Below are 21,415 nucleotides of genomic sequence, written 5' to 3'. Positions count from 1 at the left end.
GGTCCACTGAGTCTACAGATCTGCTCAGCAGGCATTTCCCCTTGTCTCCAAAATGTTTCACTGAAATTGACAAAATTGGTAGGTGGCAACACCCCACACTGGGTCCTTGTTCTATGGAGTAAGAGTCATCATATGGGAAAGCTCAAGTAGAAGCCACCAAAATTACCACCATCCCTGACAGAGGCATCAAAACCAGGATCTGGGGAAATGGTATAGATTAGTGCCGTCCTTAAGGATCCAAAAGACACAGGGGTGACAGTCTTTACCTATCTTTAACTCAACAATCTGGCTTCTGGGAGGAAAAAAGAAAATCTAAAGGGATCCTATAGGATAACTACAAACTACCACAAGCTCAACCAAATAGTAGTTCTGATTGCACCAGCTGTGCCAGGTGCTACAGTTTAGAGTAATATGATTTCAGGTACAAAGTATACAGCAACTGATTTGCTAAATGTATTCTTTTCCATCCCAATCAGAATGAGGATAAGAAATGGTTCACATTCTATGCTCATTCACAGAGAAAAGACAACATCTACAGTTTTGCTGCCAGGTTGTCTTAACTCCCCCACTCACTGTCCCAACAGCCCAAGGAGCTCTTGACCTTCTGGACATACTGCAGAACATTCTAACGCTCCACTGCATCTGTGGTATTATGTTTATCAAACTAAAAGTCTTGAAAAAGCACACATGCTCCCAAGGGTGAAAAAGAAACCCTACAAAGATTCAGGGGCTTACCCCAGCCACACCATTTTTATGAGCCAGTGATCTGAGTGCCAAGACATTAGTCCACAGTAAAAGACAAATCACTGCATCTTCCACCTCCTACAATGAAGAAGAAAGCACAACACTAGGCAGGCCTCTTTGGGGGGCAGTATAGCCCCCACCTAGGAATATTGTTCCAGCTCATTAATAGAGTGTTGCACAAGGCTTCTAGCTGTCAGTATGGCTCAAGTGAGAAATCCGCTTCTGTGGTTCCAAGCTATAGTGCAAGCAGCCCTGCTGCAGAGGCCATATAATTCAGCAAATCCTACATTGCTGGTGGGAAAAGATGCAGAGGGGAGTCTGTGGCCATACTGGGAGAATTACAATGCTGGTATCTAGTGTTCTGGAGCAAAGCCATGCCATCTATAGTAAAGAATTATATGCCTCTGAAAAACAACCAGTGTGCTACTGGGCCCTGGTAGATATGGAAGGCATGGCCAAGGGACAGAAACAGGCCTAAGGCTGAACTGTCCATCATAAGCTGGGTTCTGTGGGTTTCACCCAGCTGGAAGTTTGGAAGGGACCAGCAACAATCCATCATAAGATGGAGGTTGTACATCCAGAATCAGGCACACATTGGAGCAGCAGGCACAGACAAGCTGCATGAGCAGGTGGCCCACCACTGTGGCACCAGCACCCTCCCTCAGCTGATGACCAAGGATAGAAGGATGAAAGCAGAGGGAAAAGCCCAAGCTTGGTTTGCAAATGAGTCAGTCAGGGATGGGGGAGCAAGCTGAAGATGGACTGTGCTGCAGCCTCATTCCAGGAGGAATTTGAAAGACAGCAATGAGGGAAGTCTGTCCAATGAGCAGAGTTTCAGGCAATGTACCTGGTCATCCACTTTGTGTGGAAAGAGAAGTAGCCTGAGGTTAGAATATAGATGGACTCATGGCAGAAGCAAGTGGCCATGCCAGCTGGTCAGAGGCCTAGAAGGAAAAAGATTGGAAGATCAGGGATAAGAAGGTCTTGGGGTAGGGGTGCCTGGTTGGCTCAGTCAGTGGAGCATGTGACTCTTGATCTTGAGGTTGTGGGTTTGAGCCCCATTATTGGGTGTCAGAGATTACTAAAAATGTTTTTAATTAAAAAATAAAATTTAACAAAAGGTCTTGGAGTAGACATGTGGGTGAACAAGCGGGAGTGAACGCAACAATCTCTATCACATGTGGGTGTACACTGGCGGGCACACACCACAGAAGAGGTACTAAATCTCACTGACAAAATGACTCAGCCAGTTGGGGTCAGCCAGCCTCAATCATCAGCTACTCAGAGTTGACAATCTGGGCACATGAATGAAGTGGCCACAGTAGCACAGATGGAGGCTTCACATGAGCCCAACAGCATGGATCTGACTTATCAAGGCTAAGCTGGCTAAGCCACCCGCCAATACTGAACATCTAACAGGCCATCAACAATGACCAATGATGGGCCCCCCAAAATGGCACCATTTCTTGAGGAGACCAACCTGCTACTTAGTAGTAGTTGACTACATATGCCCCATCTATCTTGAAAGGGCCACAAGTTTGCTCTCACAGGAATAAACATGTACTCTGAGTATGGGTTTGCCTCTCACCAGTCCTCAGTCAGCAAGCCATCCAGATCTTCCTTCAAGGAAGGGCCTGCTGTGTAACTATAGGGAAAGTAGACAGCCTACAGCCACCGGCTCCTTCAAGGTCAGCCTCTGCTACAGAGCCCCTTCCCCAAGACCATGTCCTTCCCAGGGCAGCCTGCTTTGGAGACAGAGGGCAAAGGAGGTGTGAAGGCTATGCCAGCCTGATACAAGATAGTTCCAATAATTCCAGCTTTATGAGACCTGTCTCGGGGACTTTTCCCTCTGCTCAATCCTGCCTCCACTCTCTTCTTGCCTAATCCCTACAAAACATGTCATACTGCAAACTCTACAGCACCTGCTTTCAGAGAGCCCCACTTGTGGCACAGGTGTGGACGCTCACAAGGTGCAGATCCTGTCACACAGTTCATTGCTACACTTGCTGACACTCAAAGCCAAAGTAAAAGTAAGGAAGTAGTTAAAAATATCCATCACTGCCTCATAGTCTTTATTCTCCTTATTGTTATGGTCTCAAACAATTTTACATAGAAATTAAGGGCTTACAAATACTATGTTTAAACAGAGGGGCAGCCCCGGTGGCTTAGCAGTTTAGCACCGCCTTCAGTCCAGGGCATGATCCTGGAGACCCGGGATTGAGTCCCACATCCGGCTCCCTGCATGGAGCCTGCTTCTCCCTCTGCCTGTGTCTCTGCCTCTCTCTCTCTCTCCCTCTCTCTGTCTCTAATAAATAAGTAAAATCTTTAATTAATAAATAAATAAGCAAACAAACAGAATGTGCTAAATCATTAAGTGATAATCTGGGACAAATAAGAATAACACACAGAGAAAAGATAGCAGGGGGGAAATGAAGGAAAATAACTGAAAGGGAGCAGTTACATATAACTCAATGATAAAAAGTATTCAACTTATCTAGTCAAATATATTTGGAGTGTCTTCGATAAACCAGGGGATGGGGTACACAGGTGAAACAATTCATGTGCCACTCACAGTTTAGTAGGGACCAGACTAACAAAGACAATAGCTTACATGCCCCAACAGAAAAAGAATATGTGTCTTACAGTATTTTAATAAAATCATTTTTCCAGGTTAATTCATAACCATTTATAATAAAGGCATGAAAAAATTACTCTATGTACAGTTTTAAGGTATTTAAAGTAACAATAAAACCCCTCAAACACACTCTGCCTACTTTAAACAGTATATCTTCCAAAACTTGTTAAAGTTTCCTTTATAACATTCCCCACCTCACCCTCAAAAACCGAAGCACTCTTCTCCAATTATCAGTAACGGAGACTATTAGGGAAGATAAAAAGACTATTTCAATGGTATTATTTCATTTATGGGGAAAGAACAGTAACAGCATCTGTCTACTTCTGGCTTCTCAGCACTTACAAATATAATAACCCAAATGAGTTACCTCTTCTCCAGGATAAATGCTGTGCCTGATTCCTGTGCGTCTTGCTTTGGCGCTGCATTTGCAGAGTGGCCCATCATTCATCTGTCAGAAACAGAATGTAATTCTTTTTTATTGGGGGGAAAATCCACACCACGCACGACGAGGCCTCAGAAACTGTGTGGGTTTTAATGTCATGAGTATGAGAGCTCTGAAGAGGCTGTCACGGTTAGAAGATTAAACGGATGTTCCAAAACCAATAAAGCTGCAGACTGTCTATATTGTCTGATAAAGGGAAACCGTATGACAACGCTGGATTCCCAAGTTATTTGTGCAGCCAAGCAGAAAATATCAATGTCGGTATACCGTTTGCCCCCGTCTTCCCTTACCACTTTCCAGTGAGTTTCTCCCATTTCTTATTTCAGAAAAAATGACTCTTTCACAAAAGAAAAGCATATTTTATACCCTGAAGGAACACAGAGAATGCTTTGAAGGTGACCCGCAGATTAAATGTTTCCAAAAGAGAAACCTAAAGGTATCTAAAGCAGAGAGGAATAAAAAAAAAAAAAAAAAAAATGTTACTAAAGCAGAGAAACTCAATGCTAATCAGGTGAGTCAATGTCTGTTTTTTCACCTGAATTTGTTTTACTGCCATGAACTCCATCCACATGATAAAATGACTGAATAATTCCTGGATGCCTCTTGGGTAGAAAGATGACTGCTAACTCAGGGTCCATATACTCAAGGAATATTTACTCTAGACAGGACAAATAACATGCAAATAACATACTTAGTAATTTAAGGAAAAAGAGTCCACGTGGCAATATAAAACCACTGGCTTTAAAGAAACAAATGTGAAGGGCAGAAGAGGACAGGAAAAGAAGGTAATAGCTACTCCACGCGAGGCACAGGCATGAGAAAAAAAGGAAAGGAAGAAAGCCTATGTTTTGCTCTAGGGACATGATACCCATCTAAACAGAACAGATCATTTATGTGAGCAAGAAGACCAAAGAAGCAGAACTGAGGTCAAAATCATAAAGGGCCTTAAAAGCCAGTTGCATGAGTTTATTCCAAACAAATGGTAGTACTGAATCAAAACACAGACTAGAGCATCAGTGTGGAGAATGGAAAAGTATAGTTCCATTTCTCACTTTCTTTGTACTAATTAAAAAATATATATATGGGGGATCCCTGGGTGGTGCAGCGGTTTAGCACCTGCCTTTGGCCCAGGGCACGATCCTGGAGACCCGGGATTGAATCCCACGTCGGGCTCCCGGTGCATGGAGCCTGCTTCTCCCTCTGCCTATGTCTCTGCCTCTCTCTCTCTCTCTGTGTGACTATCAAAAATAAATAAAATTAAAAAAAAAAAATATATATATATATATGTATGTGTTACGTAACACATAACACAACATGCTCCCTTAAAGTTCTAGGGATTTATAACTCATATCTAATAAAATGTCTCAATAAAACTTCGAAAAGAAATATTAAAAGTGAAAAACAATAACTTTCGTTATCCTTTTGGGAAATGTAAAGCTTCAGGTAGCACAAGCAAAGGGATAACACTGCTCCCTAAAAAAAAAAATAAATCACATTAAGATATTATCCAAAGTAACAGTTGGCAAACCGAGTTGTGATGGGCTTCACTTAAAAGTCACAACACACTCTCCTCAATGTTGGTCAGTGGAAAAAATCACTTCTTGCTCACTAATTTCCAGAGAAGCACACCAACATCCTACATTCCTGCCTTTTACCAGGGTCTCAGCCCCAGTGCAGGTTCACCCTTTACAAGGCACAACTGTACAGAGGATACAAACCAAATATAGTGAACAGAATGGTGAGACTACATAGAAGGCCTTTGTAAATCTCTAATAAAAATAAGAACATACAGAAACCAAGGGACAGGCTTCTTGATAGAACAATGTGTTAAAAAGACCACATACGGGGCAAAGGGAGTGACAACTAATGGACAGAGGATTGGATTTCTTTTAGGGGAAACAAAAGTGCTCTAAAATTAAATTGTGATCATGGTTGTGAAATCTTGTGACTACACTTTAAAAAAAAAAAAACTGAAATGGTGCACTTTACGTGTGTAAATTGCATATTAGGTGAATTGTAATTCACTAAAGCTGTTTAAAGAGATCATATGCATGGTTAATAACACAAAGTAAGCTTCAAAATGCAGTCACAATTATTAAACATTTCTGCTCAATTCCAAGAGCAAAAAGCACCACAAAATACATTTCTATCAGGCATTCCAACTATATTAGTTCTAAAGAAAAAAGCCACTCAGATAGCTGTCATCTAACAAGAACCAGAAAAGCATTCAAATTAATATAAAACAGTATGCATTTATTTACAAAGTATGTTTTATATTACCTTTTTATAGGTGTTTGTTTTATCATGGTTAATAACTTCATATGCATTAAAAGTACTATTTTTTATATGTATTGTATATTTGTAGAAAACAAATCTTTTATAAAGATACTATTTGATATTGTTACTTCATAATAAAGCAGTAAGTAAAAATAAAAATGATTATGTCCAGCTATGACATCATTAGCTCAAAACTGCTTAACAAGGAACAGAACTTACAACAAGTTGTGACTATTATCAACTAAGCAACCTAAAGCCTTATTGGACTTAAGACATTGTTTACTATAATGCTGCAAGATGCCTTCCAGATGAACTGCTTTTAAAAGGACCTACAAGTGCTCTCTCCCTCAGCCTACCATTTGTCTCCTTCCGTTTAGTGCAAGTTTAATGAGGCAGCACCATTATTCTGCTCCCTAACACAGAATTTACAAACGTCGTCAAACATGATTCAAGAGACAGTTGCTCTGGTGCTTATGCTTTGGTGCCAAACTCTGAAGCTGAAGAGAAATAAGCTCCGAGAAATGACACACAACCTTAGAGTAAAATTCAGTTTTCATACCAGCCAACATGCATCTTCTGAGCCTACAGTAATAAATGTGATGTGTGGGTCTGTAACCTTCAGAGCAAGAACACGACATAAAAACATGCGCACCTGGCCTGGGTCATTGTACCAAAGTTCATCATGAAGTCGGTCAGGATGGGCCTTCTTGCGTTTGATTTCTGCAATGACGTCGAAAACTTCAGAGTCTGAGCTGCTCGAACAGGTGCTGTCCTCATCAGACTCGCATTCAGATTCACTGGAACTCTCTAATAGAGGTCAGGGGAAAGAGTGTAGATGAAGGAATTCACAATTGTTTATTCTTTTAACAAACATTTGGGTGCCTGTTCCGCACCAAGCACTCTGCTGAGCAGTATCATGAAAATAATACAGCCCAGAGAGCTAAGTCACAATCTAGTTAAGGAAGCAATGAAAACAAAGAGTTTTGGAAAAAGACTAAAAAGCACTCAGGCAAAAGCATGGAGAGAGGAGCACAGGGATAATGGCTAGAGCAAAGGCCCCACAGAAAAATACCAGGAGGTATGGAGTTCGAGTGTCATGAAAGCCAGATTGAAGGCTCTGAATACCAGACTGAAGAATTTAAGTTTTTTTCTCTCCGTGGTAGCAAAAGATTTTAGTCCTCGGAAGTGACTGGATAAAAACAGACTGAGAATTTTGCTAACTGATGTAACCCAGTCACAAAAAAGACAAATACCGTGTGATTTCACTTCTATGAGGTACTTAGAGAGCTCATATTCATAGAAACAGAAAGTAGAATGATGTAGGATGCTGGTGTGCTTCTCTGGAAATTGGTGAGCAAAAAGTGATTTTTCCACCGACCAGCATAGTAGAAAAAGGCTAGAAGAAAGAGGGACTGGGGAGTTGTTTAACAGGTACAGAGTTTCAGTTGAGCAAAATGAAAAGAGTTCTGAAGACTACACAACAATGTAAATGGTCTCAATACCACTGAACTGTATACTTAAACAATGGTTAAATGGTACATTTTGTGTTATGTGTACTTTACCACAATTTAAAACAGACCTAGAACTTAGGTTAAACCTAAGTAATATAGTATAGTACAGTAATAAAACCCAAGCCTTACCTAGTTGGATTTTATAGTGTACTGCATGAGATAGATGCTACAGTCTTTGTTCTTTTACAGATGAGAAAAGACATGGAGAGATTAAATCATTTGTCCAAGGTCACATACCAAGTGGCAGAACAGGGACTTGAACCCAGGCCAGCTGGTCCTATCAGTGCTTTTGCCCACCATGGACACTGCCTCTCAGTCAGGAGACATAATGAAGGAGGGCAGATGAGGGACAGAAAACACAGAAAAGGCACAGGGAATGCCTCATCTGTGGATGGCTTTCTGCTAGGGGCTGCAAAGTTAGGACAGCAGTTTCTACCCTAAAAGACCTTAGCATCTACTTGGAACCTCAGAATACTTGTGAAAAAATAGACCACCATATGAAAAAGTTACAGAAACTATCCATGTGAGTTGAAAGAAACCTTCAATCAGACTGGCCTAGCGCTGGTGTTTCCTCATCAAAGCAAGGGCTCCCCAGCAGTGGAGAGGGCTACAGGGAATGTCTGTCCATGAGAGGCCTGAGGCACAGGGAACAGGCTCCTGCTTTTGATGGGGAGGCCACACTTACGGTCTCTCCTCATTTGAAGACTGGACAATTCTACAAGGGACACAACTGTTAACATGCCCTGCAAATGAGATCTATTTTGCTGAATGTAATCAAGGAAAAATAAGAACAAAAAGACAAAGTTCCATTGTTATATATTTTGCTGACCATAATTAAGAAAAAGAAAAAGAGGAAATTTCAATGTGAGACTCTCAAGAACATATCCCCAAAGTCAAGGTTTAAGCAATAACAAGAGCACAGGGTCTTGGTCTAAGAACTTCTGACTCACCCAAATCTTCATCTAGCTTTGTCTTGGGAGGCTCCCACGGAGGTCTAGCAGCTTTGGCCTTTTCTTGCCTACTCCCCAGTTCTTCCTCAAATTTGTCATATAAGTCACGAAGCCTACTTGTTCCAACCACAGTAGAATCTCCCTTTGAAAAATAAAGGATCAATATTAGGAACTTCATTAATAACAGTCATACCAAAGAGACATACGACCTCATAAATAATCAAAGATTTGTAACATCCAAGATACCATTTTCTTCGATTTAACCAAACATTTAAAAACAAAATTCCCAATACTGTCAATGGTGTCCTGAATCACATACAACATTTAAGGCTAACACAATCCTCAAGAACATGTACTTTGCTAATACTGAGAAATATTAAGAACTGTTCATGTATGTCCTTTTGATATGACAAAATAAATCATGACCCCTCCCCAAGAATTCATGATACCCCACACTCTCCTAGGGAACATGCACTTCTCTGCTACTAAAAATCACTGAGAGTCTATCTTCCACATTAACCACAATGATCAAAAATAAATATCCTTAGGCATGAAGAAGTCACAGGAATAAAAGGCACAGCATATGGAATATAGTCCATGACACTGTCATAGCATTGCATGGTGATAGACGGTAGTAGCTACACTTGTGAGCATAGCGTAAAGGAGACATGTTGAATCACTATGTTGTACACCTACAACTAATGTAACACTGTCAATTATACTTAAATTAAAAAAAAAATGTGTAAAAAGAAACACCCTGGTAGCATTTAAAATGTCAAGACAGGGTCACCTGGGTGGCTCAATCAGTTAAGTGCCTGACTCTTGGTTTCAGCTCAGGTCATGATCTCAGGGTCATGAGAGCAAGTTGAGCACGGAGTCTGCTGGAGATTCTCTTTCCCTCTTTCTCTGCCCTTTCCCCCACTTGTGTACTCTCTCTTTCAAAATAAATATATAAAATATTTAATTAAGGAAAAAAAAAAAACGAAAAAAAATCTTCTACATCTCCCCATATACATATATACTACCCCAGACACCCAGGGATGGACACACTCACACACTCTACAGAGTTCTACAATGCATTCTGAGAGGAAATTCTCCACTCTCCCCCCACTCTCTCTTCCCAGGTTGAAATCACTTTAAATGCCCATACTCTTCAACTTAGTAATTTTCAAAATGTAAGAACCAGACCTATCAAACATAAAAAGCAAATTAAAGCAAATCATAAAATCTGCAGTTAATCCAAAAGAGAGTAATTGCTTTTTTGAAGCTCCCCTCATTACTGACACTGGCAAAGCTAGGATAGCTGACATCCTTGCCAGCTCTGCACCAGATGACAAAACACAAAGGCAAATGTTGGGTTTCAGGTTTATTAGCCTTCCTTCTATACCAGTTTTAATACATCCATAAAAATAGAAGAAAAGAAAAAAAAAAAAAAAAAAAAGAAAAACACCTGTGCCTGTTTAAACTCTTTGAACCTCTGTATCTTCAATTTTATTTTAAAAATAATATCCATAGCAGCCATTCTCCTCTTCTTCCTTGCTAAAAGAACCATGATTGGGAGTAGAAAATTCCTGGTCTCAGGAAAAGTAGGCTCAGCCAGAGTCCCTCTCACCCTCAAAGATATCCCTGTTCTAGTCCCCGGGAACTATGTTATGTGGCAAAAAAAAAAAAACTTTGCGGATATGATTAAGATTACAGAATTTGAGAAGAAAAGATTATCCTGGATAATCTGGGTAGGCTCAATCTAATACAAGCCCTTAAGAGCAGAAAACCTTTCCCAACAGGAGTGAGGGTGCAACAGAAGAGGCAGGAGATACTCAAAGTACAAGAGACACTTGACCTAAGGATGAAGGGATTTCTGAGCCAAGGGATGCACATGGCCTCAAGGTGCAGGCAACAACCTTCACCAGCCAGCCAGCAAGTAAACAAAGACCTCCATCCTATAAGCCACAAGGACCTAAATTCTGCCAACTACCTGAATAAGGAAGAAAATAGATTCTCTCCAGAAAGGAACACAGCCTTGCTGACATGCTGATTTAGGCAGGAAGACCCAAGTTTGACTTCTGACCTACGAAGCTGTGAGATAATAAATGCATGTGCTGGTAAGCCATGAAGTTTGTGGAAACCTGTTATGGCAGCACTGGAAGATGAAGCCCTGGGAAAGACATATGATGTAGTTCTGGGGAAGGGATGGAAGAAAAAATCCATGGGAGCTCTGGGCAAGTTCCTGGCAGAAGGCCCCATCCAACACTCCCCTGCATCCTGTGTCTGGACAGAGTATGTAAAGACACGATGCCTGCAAGTCATCCTGCAACCATGGTTGACACTCCAGAAAGCAGCAGATACCAACTCAGAGACCTGCCATCTCTGGGCCACTAAATGAACACTAGGTACCATCTCCCTCCAGAAAACCTGTTGAGAAAAATAAACCTGGCTTCTTTAAGTCACAATTAGTCACATATTATTATTCACAGCCACATTCTTAACTGACATATCTTTTTTTCCAGGAATGTTTTGAGGATTATGTAAGGCAATAGGAGAAGCGCGAGTAAAAAGCTGTGACACCATAGGGGTGCTCAGTATGCGAGCTTCCCTTTCTTTTTTTTTTTTAAGATTTTATTTATTTCATTTATTAAGATTTTATCTATTTATCCATGAGAGACACAGAGGAAACGAGGCAGAGACATAGGCAGAGGGAGAAGCAGGCTCCCTGCAGGGAGCCTGATGCGGGACCCGATCCCAGGACCCCAGGATCATGACCTGAGCCAAAGGCAGACACTCAACCGCTGAGCCACCCAGGTGCCCTCCCTTTCCTATATCACATGAACCACAACTTAAAACTCTACTCTTATTCATCAAGTAAAATATCACACCACCATGAGATTTCTCAAATTCTTTTTCCCAAAGACAAGACAGTCTACTTTTAAGTCCCCTATAGAGAAGAGCCCAGGCCAAGGAGAAGCTGTTCTCATAAAATTCTAAATTTAAAGCTCTTCTATCTAACCCCATCCACTAAAGCTGCCATCTCCAATCTCTTACATCCCACCAAACTGGTAGATGATCATTCCTTCACTCATCCATTTAATCAATGAACATTATATGTGTCTACCCTGTGGCCAATAGGCCTAAATTAACGGGATGGAGCCCTAACACCTATCAGGAGGAAAAAAAAGTAACTAAACAAAGAGACAGTGACCAAAAATACAATGGAGATAAAAGAAAACAAAGGAAAAGGAAGAGAGCACATGAAAGAGGAGGTCATGGAGTCCAACACTGCAACGAAAGTCAGCTGCCAAGCCTGGGAGCCGGACCTTTAGCAGCATGTGCACTGGATCCCTCAAGAGACTATGAAGGGTGACGATGCCGCCATTCCACAATACCAAACAATATGCACGGGAGACTTCCTATGGTCATCTTTGGTCAAGGACAGACTTGTAAAGACAAACTCAAGGTTTCTGTAATTCCCATTTTGGGAGGAAAATATACACACACACATACACGTACAACCACAAGCTGCATAGAGTAGTTATGTGTGAAAGCTTATAAAACCGCCAGTATCAAGACTAGCAGTGTTATAAAATGCAGATTGAAGAGATACTTTAATCTACTACACTTTTGCCTTTTTTCAGATCAAACAGCTTTGGTCTACAGCAGTGGTTCTCAACTGGGGAGGAGGGCAGGGGCACTCGGCAACATCTGAAGACAGCTTTGGTATCACAGGTGGGGAGGGGCTGTGCAGACAGCCCAGAGATGCTGCTCTACATCTCAGAGTGCACAGGGCAGGCCCCACCACAGGGAATTATCCGACTCTGCCAAAGACTGCCAAAGGTGCCAAAGTGGAGAAAGCCTGGTCAACGGCTTCTCAGACCTACCACCTGATCCATGGGGTCACTGGAGTAGTAGTTTTCTGAGTGGGTGCAGCGGATCCACACAGGCTTAAGAAGTTCTTCTTCCTCCTCCTCATTTTTGTCAGGCAGTGTCTCCTCCGGCTCTTTTTCCTTGATTGAGGTATAATTCTTCTCTTTGCCAGTGCTCTGGCTGTCACTCCATCTGTCTTTCTCTTCCTCCCAACGAGCTCTTTTTTTCTCCCTACTTGGGGAGTGACTTTAAAAGGAGGCAAAGGAGGCTCATTATTTAAAATGCACTTATATTGTAAAACTATTCTATTTCACCTGTTTAAGTTCACTTTTCACCTATAATAAAAATTCCATACCAAACCAAGACATATTTACTTTTGTTAAACCAGTGATTCCCAAACACTAGTCTGATGGCATCAGAATCACCTGAAGTTAGTTGTTTAAAAATACAAATTCCCAGGCCCTACCCCAGATCTACTTACTGATTCACAGTCTCCGGGGGTGGGGCCCAAGAATCTGTATTTTTAATAATCTCCCCAGGTAATTCTGGTGTGCATCCAGCAGGTTCAGGGACAACCGGCAAACCGTAACTCCTAGAAGAGAAAGATATTTCGGAAATATTTGAAAATCTCCACAAATGAGACAATCTCAGCGATGAGAATACTAGTTTTGAATCCTCCACAGCTTCCTTTGCCAAGAAAAAAAGAAAAACTTCATGAAACATGGTTTCAACTTGGCCATAAATTTAGCCTGAGGACCATAATCGATGAGTGAACCAGTTATATCATCCCTAACCATCTCTCTGGAAGCCCACACTTGGGTTACTACTTAGTGAACCACCACTCTAATTCTGATCCCTGCATATACTAGTATTAACTCAATTACAAAGGATAAAAACAACTCAATCTCCTTGAATTTCTCAGGCTTGAAATATGCAAAGGCCCATCCTATGGACGCACTGAGGGAAAAACCTACAGGATAGATTTTAACTTAAGATCCAAATATTTAAATGCAACCATACAGACCCTAAGAATCCAACCACAGAGAGTAACTGCTTTATTTGTGTTACATCGGCATCCTTTGCAGGCACACTAACAAAGTTACTATAATCCAAGAAAGTTTACAACTGGATTAAAGTCATAAACTATTCGCACCAACGCTACCACTAACTTCTAATTTTATGACAGGGAGTGTGTATGTAGGGGGAATGGGTACCTGATTAGAAAGACTATATATATTGATTACTTATTGATATAACTTCTAAATGCTACACCGTATATCATTAATTTTATTACCAGAGTTACTGTAAAGTAAAATGTACATACATCCACTGTAGCAAGCTAATAAAGCATTAACAAAAAAACAAAACTCATCCATAAAACCACTCCAAGATAACCACTACATTTCACAAATGTGTTAAAATATATAGATATAAGACTATGCATATACATAATAATATACATGTTTTAACAAAAAAAAAGGAACTTGATAGCCTGCCTTTCTCACTCAAGAGAACATCAGGACATCCTCTATTTCAATACATCTATAACTGAACCACTTTTAATAGGCACCTACTATTCTTTTACATACGTATGCCATAATTTAACGGATCTGATCATAGCCATTTAGGTTATTACCTCTTGAGTTTTTTGCCAACATAAACAATGCTACTGTAAAAACACTTGTTCTCTGCACACTTGTCAAATTATTTCACACAAAGAATGTATACCTTTCTTTTTAAGGCTTCTCTATAGGTAGGTAGTACCAGTTTAGACTACACTCAAAACCATATGCAAGTTCCAATTTCCACACATCCTGTCAACATGATTATTTTTAATCTCAGCCATTCTGATGAAAGAAGGATTTTATTTGACTTATAATTTTTTTATCACTACTGAAATAATGTTTTATGCTCATTCCCTTTATGAACATCCCAGTCATGTGCAATTTCCAGTACTATTAAAATTAGTAGTTTTATTTACTGAAAAAGTTTTCTTTATAACTGCTCCTGTCAAATGTAACGCAACCTTTTTCACTTTTTTGTTTCCCTTTTAATTCTAGAGACTTTTTTGTTTATGCTGCCTAACTTTTAGTGCAATGCTTAGAATCTTTTCCCATCCCAAAGTTAAATACATATTTTCTACTTTCCTCAGTTACTTAACATTATATTTTTAAATTCTAACTAAGATATAAGAAATACAATTTCATTTTTTTACTCCATATGGCTTGTCAATTATCCCATCAGTTTCTCCTCAAATGTGAAACAATTTAATGATAGATGTAAATTTGTATATTACTTGAATGTTGCTCAATATTTGGGATATTTTATACCCATATCAAATTGTTTTAATCATTCTATGTATTTAACGTTTTAATTCTACTAAAGTAAGTATCCCTGCATAATTATTTTCATTATTCTCACTTCTATTCCAAAGAATAATCTGGGTCATTATAAAGTTTGAAAACCAGTAGTTCAACTGAAGTAACACTGAAATTATAAGTTATTTGAAGAAAACTGTTATTTTCACAACACTGTCTTCCACTTCCACTATGGGACTACGGCACGCCCTCCACTCATTGTCACCCTCTCTTCAGCTACATTTCTAGTTTGCTTCAAACTGATCTATATATTTTTAAAGCTCACTAAGATATTTAATTTTAGTTAAATTTTCTATAGTGAAGCTTTCTATAGTGAACGTACATTTTTTTCCCCGTTACATTTTCTTAGGTGTTTCCAGTATTTAGGAAAGATATTAATTTTGATATATTTGTTTTATAATTGTCAACTTCAGTGAATTGGTTTCTTAGCTGAACCTCTTGAATTTTCCTGCTAATACCATTAGCTAATAATGGCAACCTTTAGCTCCCACTAGTATGGGTTGGTTTATGTTTATTTTAGTGCTTACTGCAAGCCTGATACTCTGCTTAGCACTTTACACTCAGATTTAATCCCTAGAAGAATCCTATGAGGCAGATGTGAACATCTCCTACAGAGAAAACAGAATGAGAAACTGCATCACTTGCCCAATATCACAAAGCTAGTAAGTTGGTAGTTAAATGCTAATACGGTTGTTTGACACAGGCATTTTGACCTGTACTAAAATCCCAAGGAGCACCTGGGTGGCTCAGTGGTTGAGCATCTGTCTTTGGTTCAGGTCATGATCCTGGGGTCCTGGGATCGAGTCTCTTATCAGGCCTGTTTCTCCCTCTACCTAGGTCTCTGCCTCTCTGTCTCTCTTGAATAAATAAATAAAATCTTAAAAAAAAAAAAATCTCACCAAATGTTTATTGTTATTACCTAGAAACAAGGGCAAAAACACCTTCATGCCACCTCCCTCAAGGCAGGTCTCTTTAATGATGGATAGTTAAGGTTGTCTGTTGTGACCATCAATTAATCTTGGTTTGTTTTTTTAACACTTTGAGAAGGTCATTTCAAAACAGGAACAAAACATCTTTTTTAGGTAAGTGTCTCAGGCACTTCAAATTTCAAAATCCAAACTTGAACTTGTTTTTTAACAATAAGCTATATACAAATGCTAAGTTTTCTTTCCTCTTTTATAGTATTTACATCTCTGGTTTTAATTTTCTCATTAGTTGGAACTCATAGAATCCAAGTCTCTGCCTTCTCCACAAGCTACTGGGCACTGGAGAAGAAACCACTAGACAAAGAGATTTCCAGCACTCTACAATGAAACTCACCAACCTCAAATGTGGCCCTCAATGGTTTCTAGCAACACAGTACCTGGCTTTTTTTCCTGTCCTTCGCTCTTCCTCCTCAGGTCATTTCTCTCTGAACAAACTCTTCCTAGTTAATCTCTAATCCATGGCATTTAATATTTCCAGCTAGGATCTCTTTTCTGAACTTTATATCTGTGTATTCAATTAACTACTACAAATTCCACTTGGTGGTCTCACAGATTCTCAAACTCCACATGCCCAAACTGTACACATCCCTGCATCGTTTTTAGTGCTCCCCATCCCCAATGGGGACCACCAGATCTCAGGTGATGGCTACTGACTTTTCTTTCCTCACCATCAGTTATCCCACTGACTCTACCTCATACATACCTCTCAATTACCTCTACTGTTCCCCATTACCACTGCCACTGCGCTGGTTAGGTACAATCACTTGTACAGATTAAAAAAGACATCTAAACTTATTTCGTCCAGGCTTGATCCTCTCAGAGCACTTGTCTCCACTGCAACTTTCGCACATGCTCTTTTCTCTCCCTCTACCATCCCCTTCCCTAATGCATTCCTACACACACTTCAAGTATCACTTATAAAAAGGTAAAATGTCAATTTTTCTATGACTACCCAAGACTGAGCTCTCACTGTTGTGTTCCCAGAGCAACATGTAATTGCTCTGTCAAAAGCACTTCTCAAGGCACTTAACTTTCTCATTCCTGTAAAGTGGAGACTCTTGTGAATGACTGTATCACTTATGCCAATATAATACCTGGGACACACAGGGTGCGATGTTCTTTGTTCACTTTTTGATTAAGTCATACAACATTAAGTGACAGCGATAGGCAACAGAGCCAAATCTTTTTCCTCACTTGAATCGGAAAGCCTAAAGGTTTCAAAACTAAATTTGGCTCTTCTGATATGGTGTCAATCATGTTCATCATGAGATAATATTCTCCATCATGTGAAAGAAGTCTGCTTATATACCTAGTTTACCAAAGCTTCTATTTCTAAAAGGATCCTGTTTCTATTTTAAATATCTAATAAACAGGAACTGAAATAGCTCTACAGATTTTGATAGAATTATAGATTTCCTAATACTAACCTATTTATTCATGCAATCTTGGAGTAAACTGTTATTTTTTTCTTTTTTAGTAAATTTATTTTAACACTACTGAAAACAACTGGCTAATATACTCAGCATTTTCATATCCATATTTATAAAAAAGATTGCTTTGTAGTTTATTTTCCATCAGGTTAGGTTTAGCCATCTTGGTTTTCTGGACACCACAGCATGGAGCTAAGTAAGCTCTCCTTCCATCTTCATCAATGTTCTAGAACAGTCTAAAATGTTTTTTTTGGAGGTGATACACATCCAATTTTTTCCACTTTTCTGTAGTTACCAGCCTAATAAAATTTTCTGCTTCTTATGTGGTTTGGAATTTTTGCTTTTACAGAAATCAACTCATCACATCCAAGTTTTTAAATTTTGTAAATATGGTATCTGTACTTATACCAACATATTATAATTTTTAAATCCCTTTCATTCCTATGATACATTCTTCTACATAATGGAATGTGTTTTTCTTTTCCTGATTTGCCACATTTTAAATCATATGACCTTTCAAAGAAGTCTTGCATTTACTTCTAAATATTGTTACAGTGCTATAGTTCTGTTTGCTATGTCATTTTTTATCTTTAAAAAAAAAAACTTTTTATCTTTAAATCTTTCTTAACCTTTCTTATACTTTACCAACTAAGTGATCAGAGAATAATGATATAAACATATTTTATATGTTATATGTAATCTCATATATAAAATATATACATATATAGTTACCATTTATTTGCCACTAACTTTGGACCCAGTTCTAAGAGTTTTTTATACATTTTTATCTCAATGACTCCTCACCACTCAATAAGGCAAGTATAACTGTTCTTATTTTAGACAAAGACATTGAGGCTTAAAAAGGTTAGATAACTCTGCCCAATATCAAAGCTGGGAGAATAACTGCCCCCAAATCTGTCAGATTCCAGATTGCTATTCTTGATTACCATTACATAAGGCCATAAATTTTACCTCTCAATATATGAAGTGGTTACACCCTATAGGTTTTGAGTTACAACAATATCAATGTCATAAAGTGTGATCGCAGTTTTACTCTTCTCAGAAACAAGTAAATTTAAGAGCATAATTATGAATTTCCAAAATCTTAAGCTTTGAATTATTGCGTATATAATTTGATAGCAATTGAGATCAGAAAAAGTAGCCTATATAATTTCTAATTTTTTTTTTTTTTGGAAATTTATCAAGATTTTCCTTGTGTGTCATCAATACATCTTGAAAGTAAAGGTTTTTTAGTTATCGGCTGTTTTAGCTTTTCACAGGGCATTTTGGATAGATTCTTGGGCTATTTTGAAGAGTTGGTGATATTATGGATAAGCACAAAACCTGAATTCAAGGAGATCTATGACTTCTTTCAGTGTCAACTCCTTGCTTACCTTCCAGATCTCTTATACTCTTTTTTGTAGGACCTTTCCAGAGATGGTGATCTTCGGCTGTCCCGGTGCCTGTGTCTCTCCCGTTCCCGCTCTCTTAAAGGAATTAATACACAGAGCTGTTTTCAACAGAAAGACTCAAAAACACCATCTCTTTTTACTGAATTCATCTTCTACATAAATGGCCCTCACCTATGAATTTTTCAGGCACTATTCTCTATGGGATATTTTTATTCATCACTTATTAAAGGGTAAAGTTGCTCTTCACTTTACAAAAGTTAACTAACTTGGATGTCTTTTGTTGTTTTCTTTAAAGAAAGAAGTCCTACTTGATGCTAAGCAACAAAGGTATTTATCACAATCTTCTCTCCAGATGTTCCAACCAGCCTACCCCTGGTTGTTGGACCTACAGGGAAAACTTTAAAGGATTCTACTACCTAGTGAATTCTAGAAAACTCCCAATTTCATCTATCAAATAAGTGTAAATTAAAGCTTTTATTGCGAAAACTGAGATAAGGTTCTATAATTAAAGAGTTCTAAACTCTTATATGTTAGAGGCCTGAGTTGTAGTTCTAGGTATAGGTGACTGGCAGGAGATTCTAAATCACTTTACCTTTAAATGCTGTTTTCATCGGAAACAACTCTAAATGGAGACATTGGGTATCCACAACGTACGACAGAATGAGGGATTTTAAAATTTTTCAATGTAAAACGGGAATTTGATGATGATAACAATAATAACTTCTGAGTCTATTTAATAAGTGCAATGAAGATCTGGAACAAAAACTTGGAACTCTAGGGTGTTTAAATCAGAGCTAAACCTAAGGGAAATAACCACTCAATCTTACAATGGGGAAAAAAAATGTTATATTAGTCTGAGTCCAATAAGAAGACTATAAAAATGTCTGAACTCAAAAACTTCCCCCAACCTATGGCCAAAGAGAGGAAATATAAACACACTGAAAATCAAGACTTACAAAAATGATTGAGAAATGTGACTGTTTATAGATATTAAAACAAATTGTTTTTTCACTTAAAGATCACCTCCACCTCAAGAAAGATTCCTTTGAATAATATACTTTTAACATACGTATAAGCCTCAGGTATACATTAGCTGTCCAAATAAAGTAGCTGGAGCTTGGGAGTCTACATTCTTTTAATTTGATACAGTTTACTGAGGTACCTGGCTGGCTCAGTCAGTAGAACATACAACACTCGATCTCGGGATTGTAGTTCAAGCCCCACAGTGGGTGTAGGAAATACTTTAAAAAATTAATAAATAAAATTACAGCTTACGTTAAAGCAGTAAAATCCCAACTAACGAGTGGTGTCACGTGACAGATAAAATATAACATGTAATAACATGGTGGCTGAAAAGAATAATCATCTATATTTCCAAGTAAAAATCTGTTGAAAAGACCTTCCTAATTTTTTGTATTTTAACATTCAGGCAATAGAATTTTGCATTTGAGAACGACATTTCTGATGATGATTGCTACCTCTGAGTGGGTATGAGTTGAAAAGGCCAATTTGGATAATATAAAGCACATTAGTAATACTATATAGTGAATCCATTTAAACCAAGAAAAACGATGTTTGGGTTACTTTTCCAAAGACTCTTTCTTGTCTGCAAGCATTAAAATATTCCTTAGGTACATAATATTAGCTCTCTGATGGCTACACATTGTACTCACCAGGACAGCTATGGGGACTGTCGTGCTGTAGCACCATTCAGTTACGGGAAGCCACTGCACTGTCCCCACCACCCTGCAGAACAGCATGTCGAGTGCACTGTATCTGTGGCCATTTCTTTTCCCATTCCCCAGAGTAACCTTAATTTTTCTTAACAAATGCACATATCCACTTCTTCACAAACTTCCTCTAGAAATAGTTTGTTCTAAAACAATCTGGTAATTTGTATTCAATCACATTTTAGAGGAGAAAAAGAAGGAAGACGGAATCTGGGAAAGGATAGATTGACTTACCCTAAGAAGCAAAGGGAGCAGTAGCCGGAGGACAGACCATAGAACTAACATAAACTTAATACAGTTTAGGGAACCCTGGGTGGCGCAGCGGTTTAGCGCCTGCCTTTGGCCCAGGGCACGATCCTGGAGACCCAGGATCAAATCCCGCATCGGGCTCCCGGTGCATGGAGCCTGCTTCTCCCTCTGCCTGTGTCTCTGCCTCTCTCTCTCTCTCTGTGACTATCATAAATAAATAAATAAATGGAAAAAAAAAAAAACTTAATACAGTTTAATGCACAAATTTGTGAAGTTTTGGTTTTCTCCAATATACTTCCAGAAGTTATGCTACGACATCACATGCATGCCCCATTTTTATTTTATAGGAATATTCCATATAAAACAGATGACTGACACTCTACCTAAGACCTCAAAGGGAGCTGGTTATTATGTGGCCATGACACTAAGGCAGCTCTAGGGCAAACACCCCAAGTGCATCCCAAAACAACTCCAAGATAAATAAAGGCTGTTTAGAAAGATGAGCTAACTGCCTAAGCAGGTCTTTCATAGTCAAGGAGTGTCATTTAGGATAACGCATATTAATCGTAATTTTTTTTGGCACTTGATTTCACTTACAGGTCCCTCAGTTGACAGGACATGAAGTTCTTTAAGCAAACATATAGCTCTAAGTTTAAGCCTGATTCAAGAATTTAGGATTTTTACAGCAGCGTCCTAAAAACTCTTAACTGCGGCACCCCAAAATGGGGAAAAAAGTGCCCACTAGAATGTTGAAGTTTGCATTGAAGTGTTTCCCTAGAAATAGGATTATTAACAATCACTTCAAAGTCTAAA

General features: G+C 38.9%; 1 protein-coding gene and 1 non-coding gene across 2 annotated transcripts in view; both read right to left on the bottom strand.

Annotated features, from left to right (window-relative positions):
* DROSHA (drosha ribonuclease III) overlaps positions 1-21,415 on the bottom strand; it is a 121,569-nt gene that overhangs the window by 93,353 nt on the left and 6,801 nt on the right. Inside the window, exons 5-9 of the mRNA XM_038535408.1 lie at positions 18,606-18,698; positions 12,432-12,663; positions 8,560-8,701; positions 6,751-6,905; positions 3,747-3,827 (exon numbers count right to left, since the gene is read on the bottom strand). Of these exons, the coding sequence (XP_038391336.1) occupies positions 3,747-3,827; positions 6,751-6,905; positions 8,560-8,701; positions 12,432-12,663; positions 18,606-18,698 (703 nt within the window). The remainder of the gene's footprint in view (positions 1-3,746; positions 3,828-6,750; positions 6,906-8,559; positions 8,702-12,431; positions 12,664-18,605; positions 18,699-21,415) is intronic.
* Positions 12,828-12,970, bottom strand: MIR8903 (microRNA mir-8903). The gene has a single exon (NR_128875.1). It is a non-coding gene; the product is annotated as a microRNA mir-8903 (primary transcript).

This window comes from Canis lupus, chromosome 4, assembly GCF_011100685.1.
Source record: "Canis lupus familiaris isolate Mischka breed German Shepherd chromosome 4, alternate assembly UU_Cfam_GSD_1.0, whole genome shotgun sequence".
NCBI lineage: Eukaryota > Metazoa > Chordata > Mammalia > Carnivora > Canidae > Canis > Canis lupus.
The sequence above is the reverse complement of the archived record's forward strand: the minus strand, read 5'-3'. Positions and strand labels throughout refer to the sequence as shown.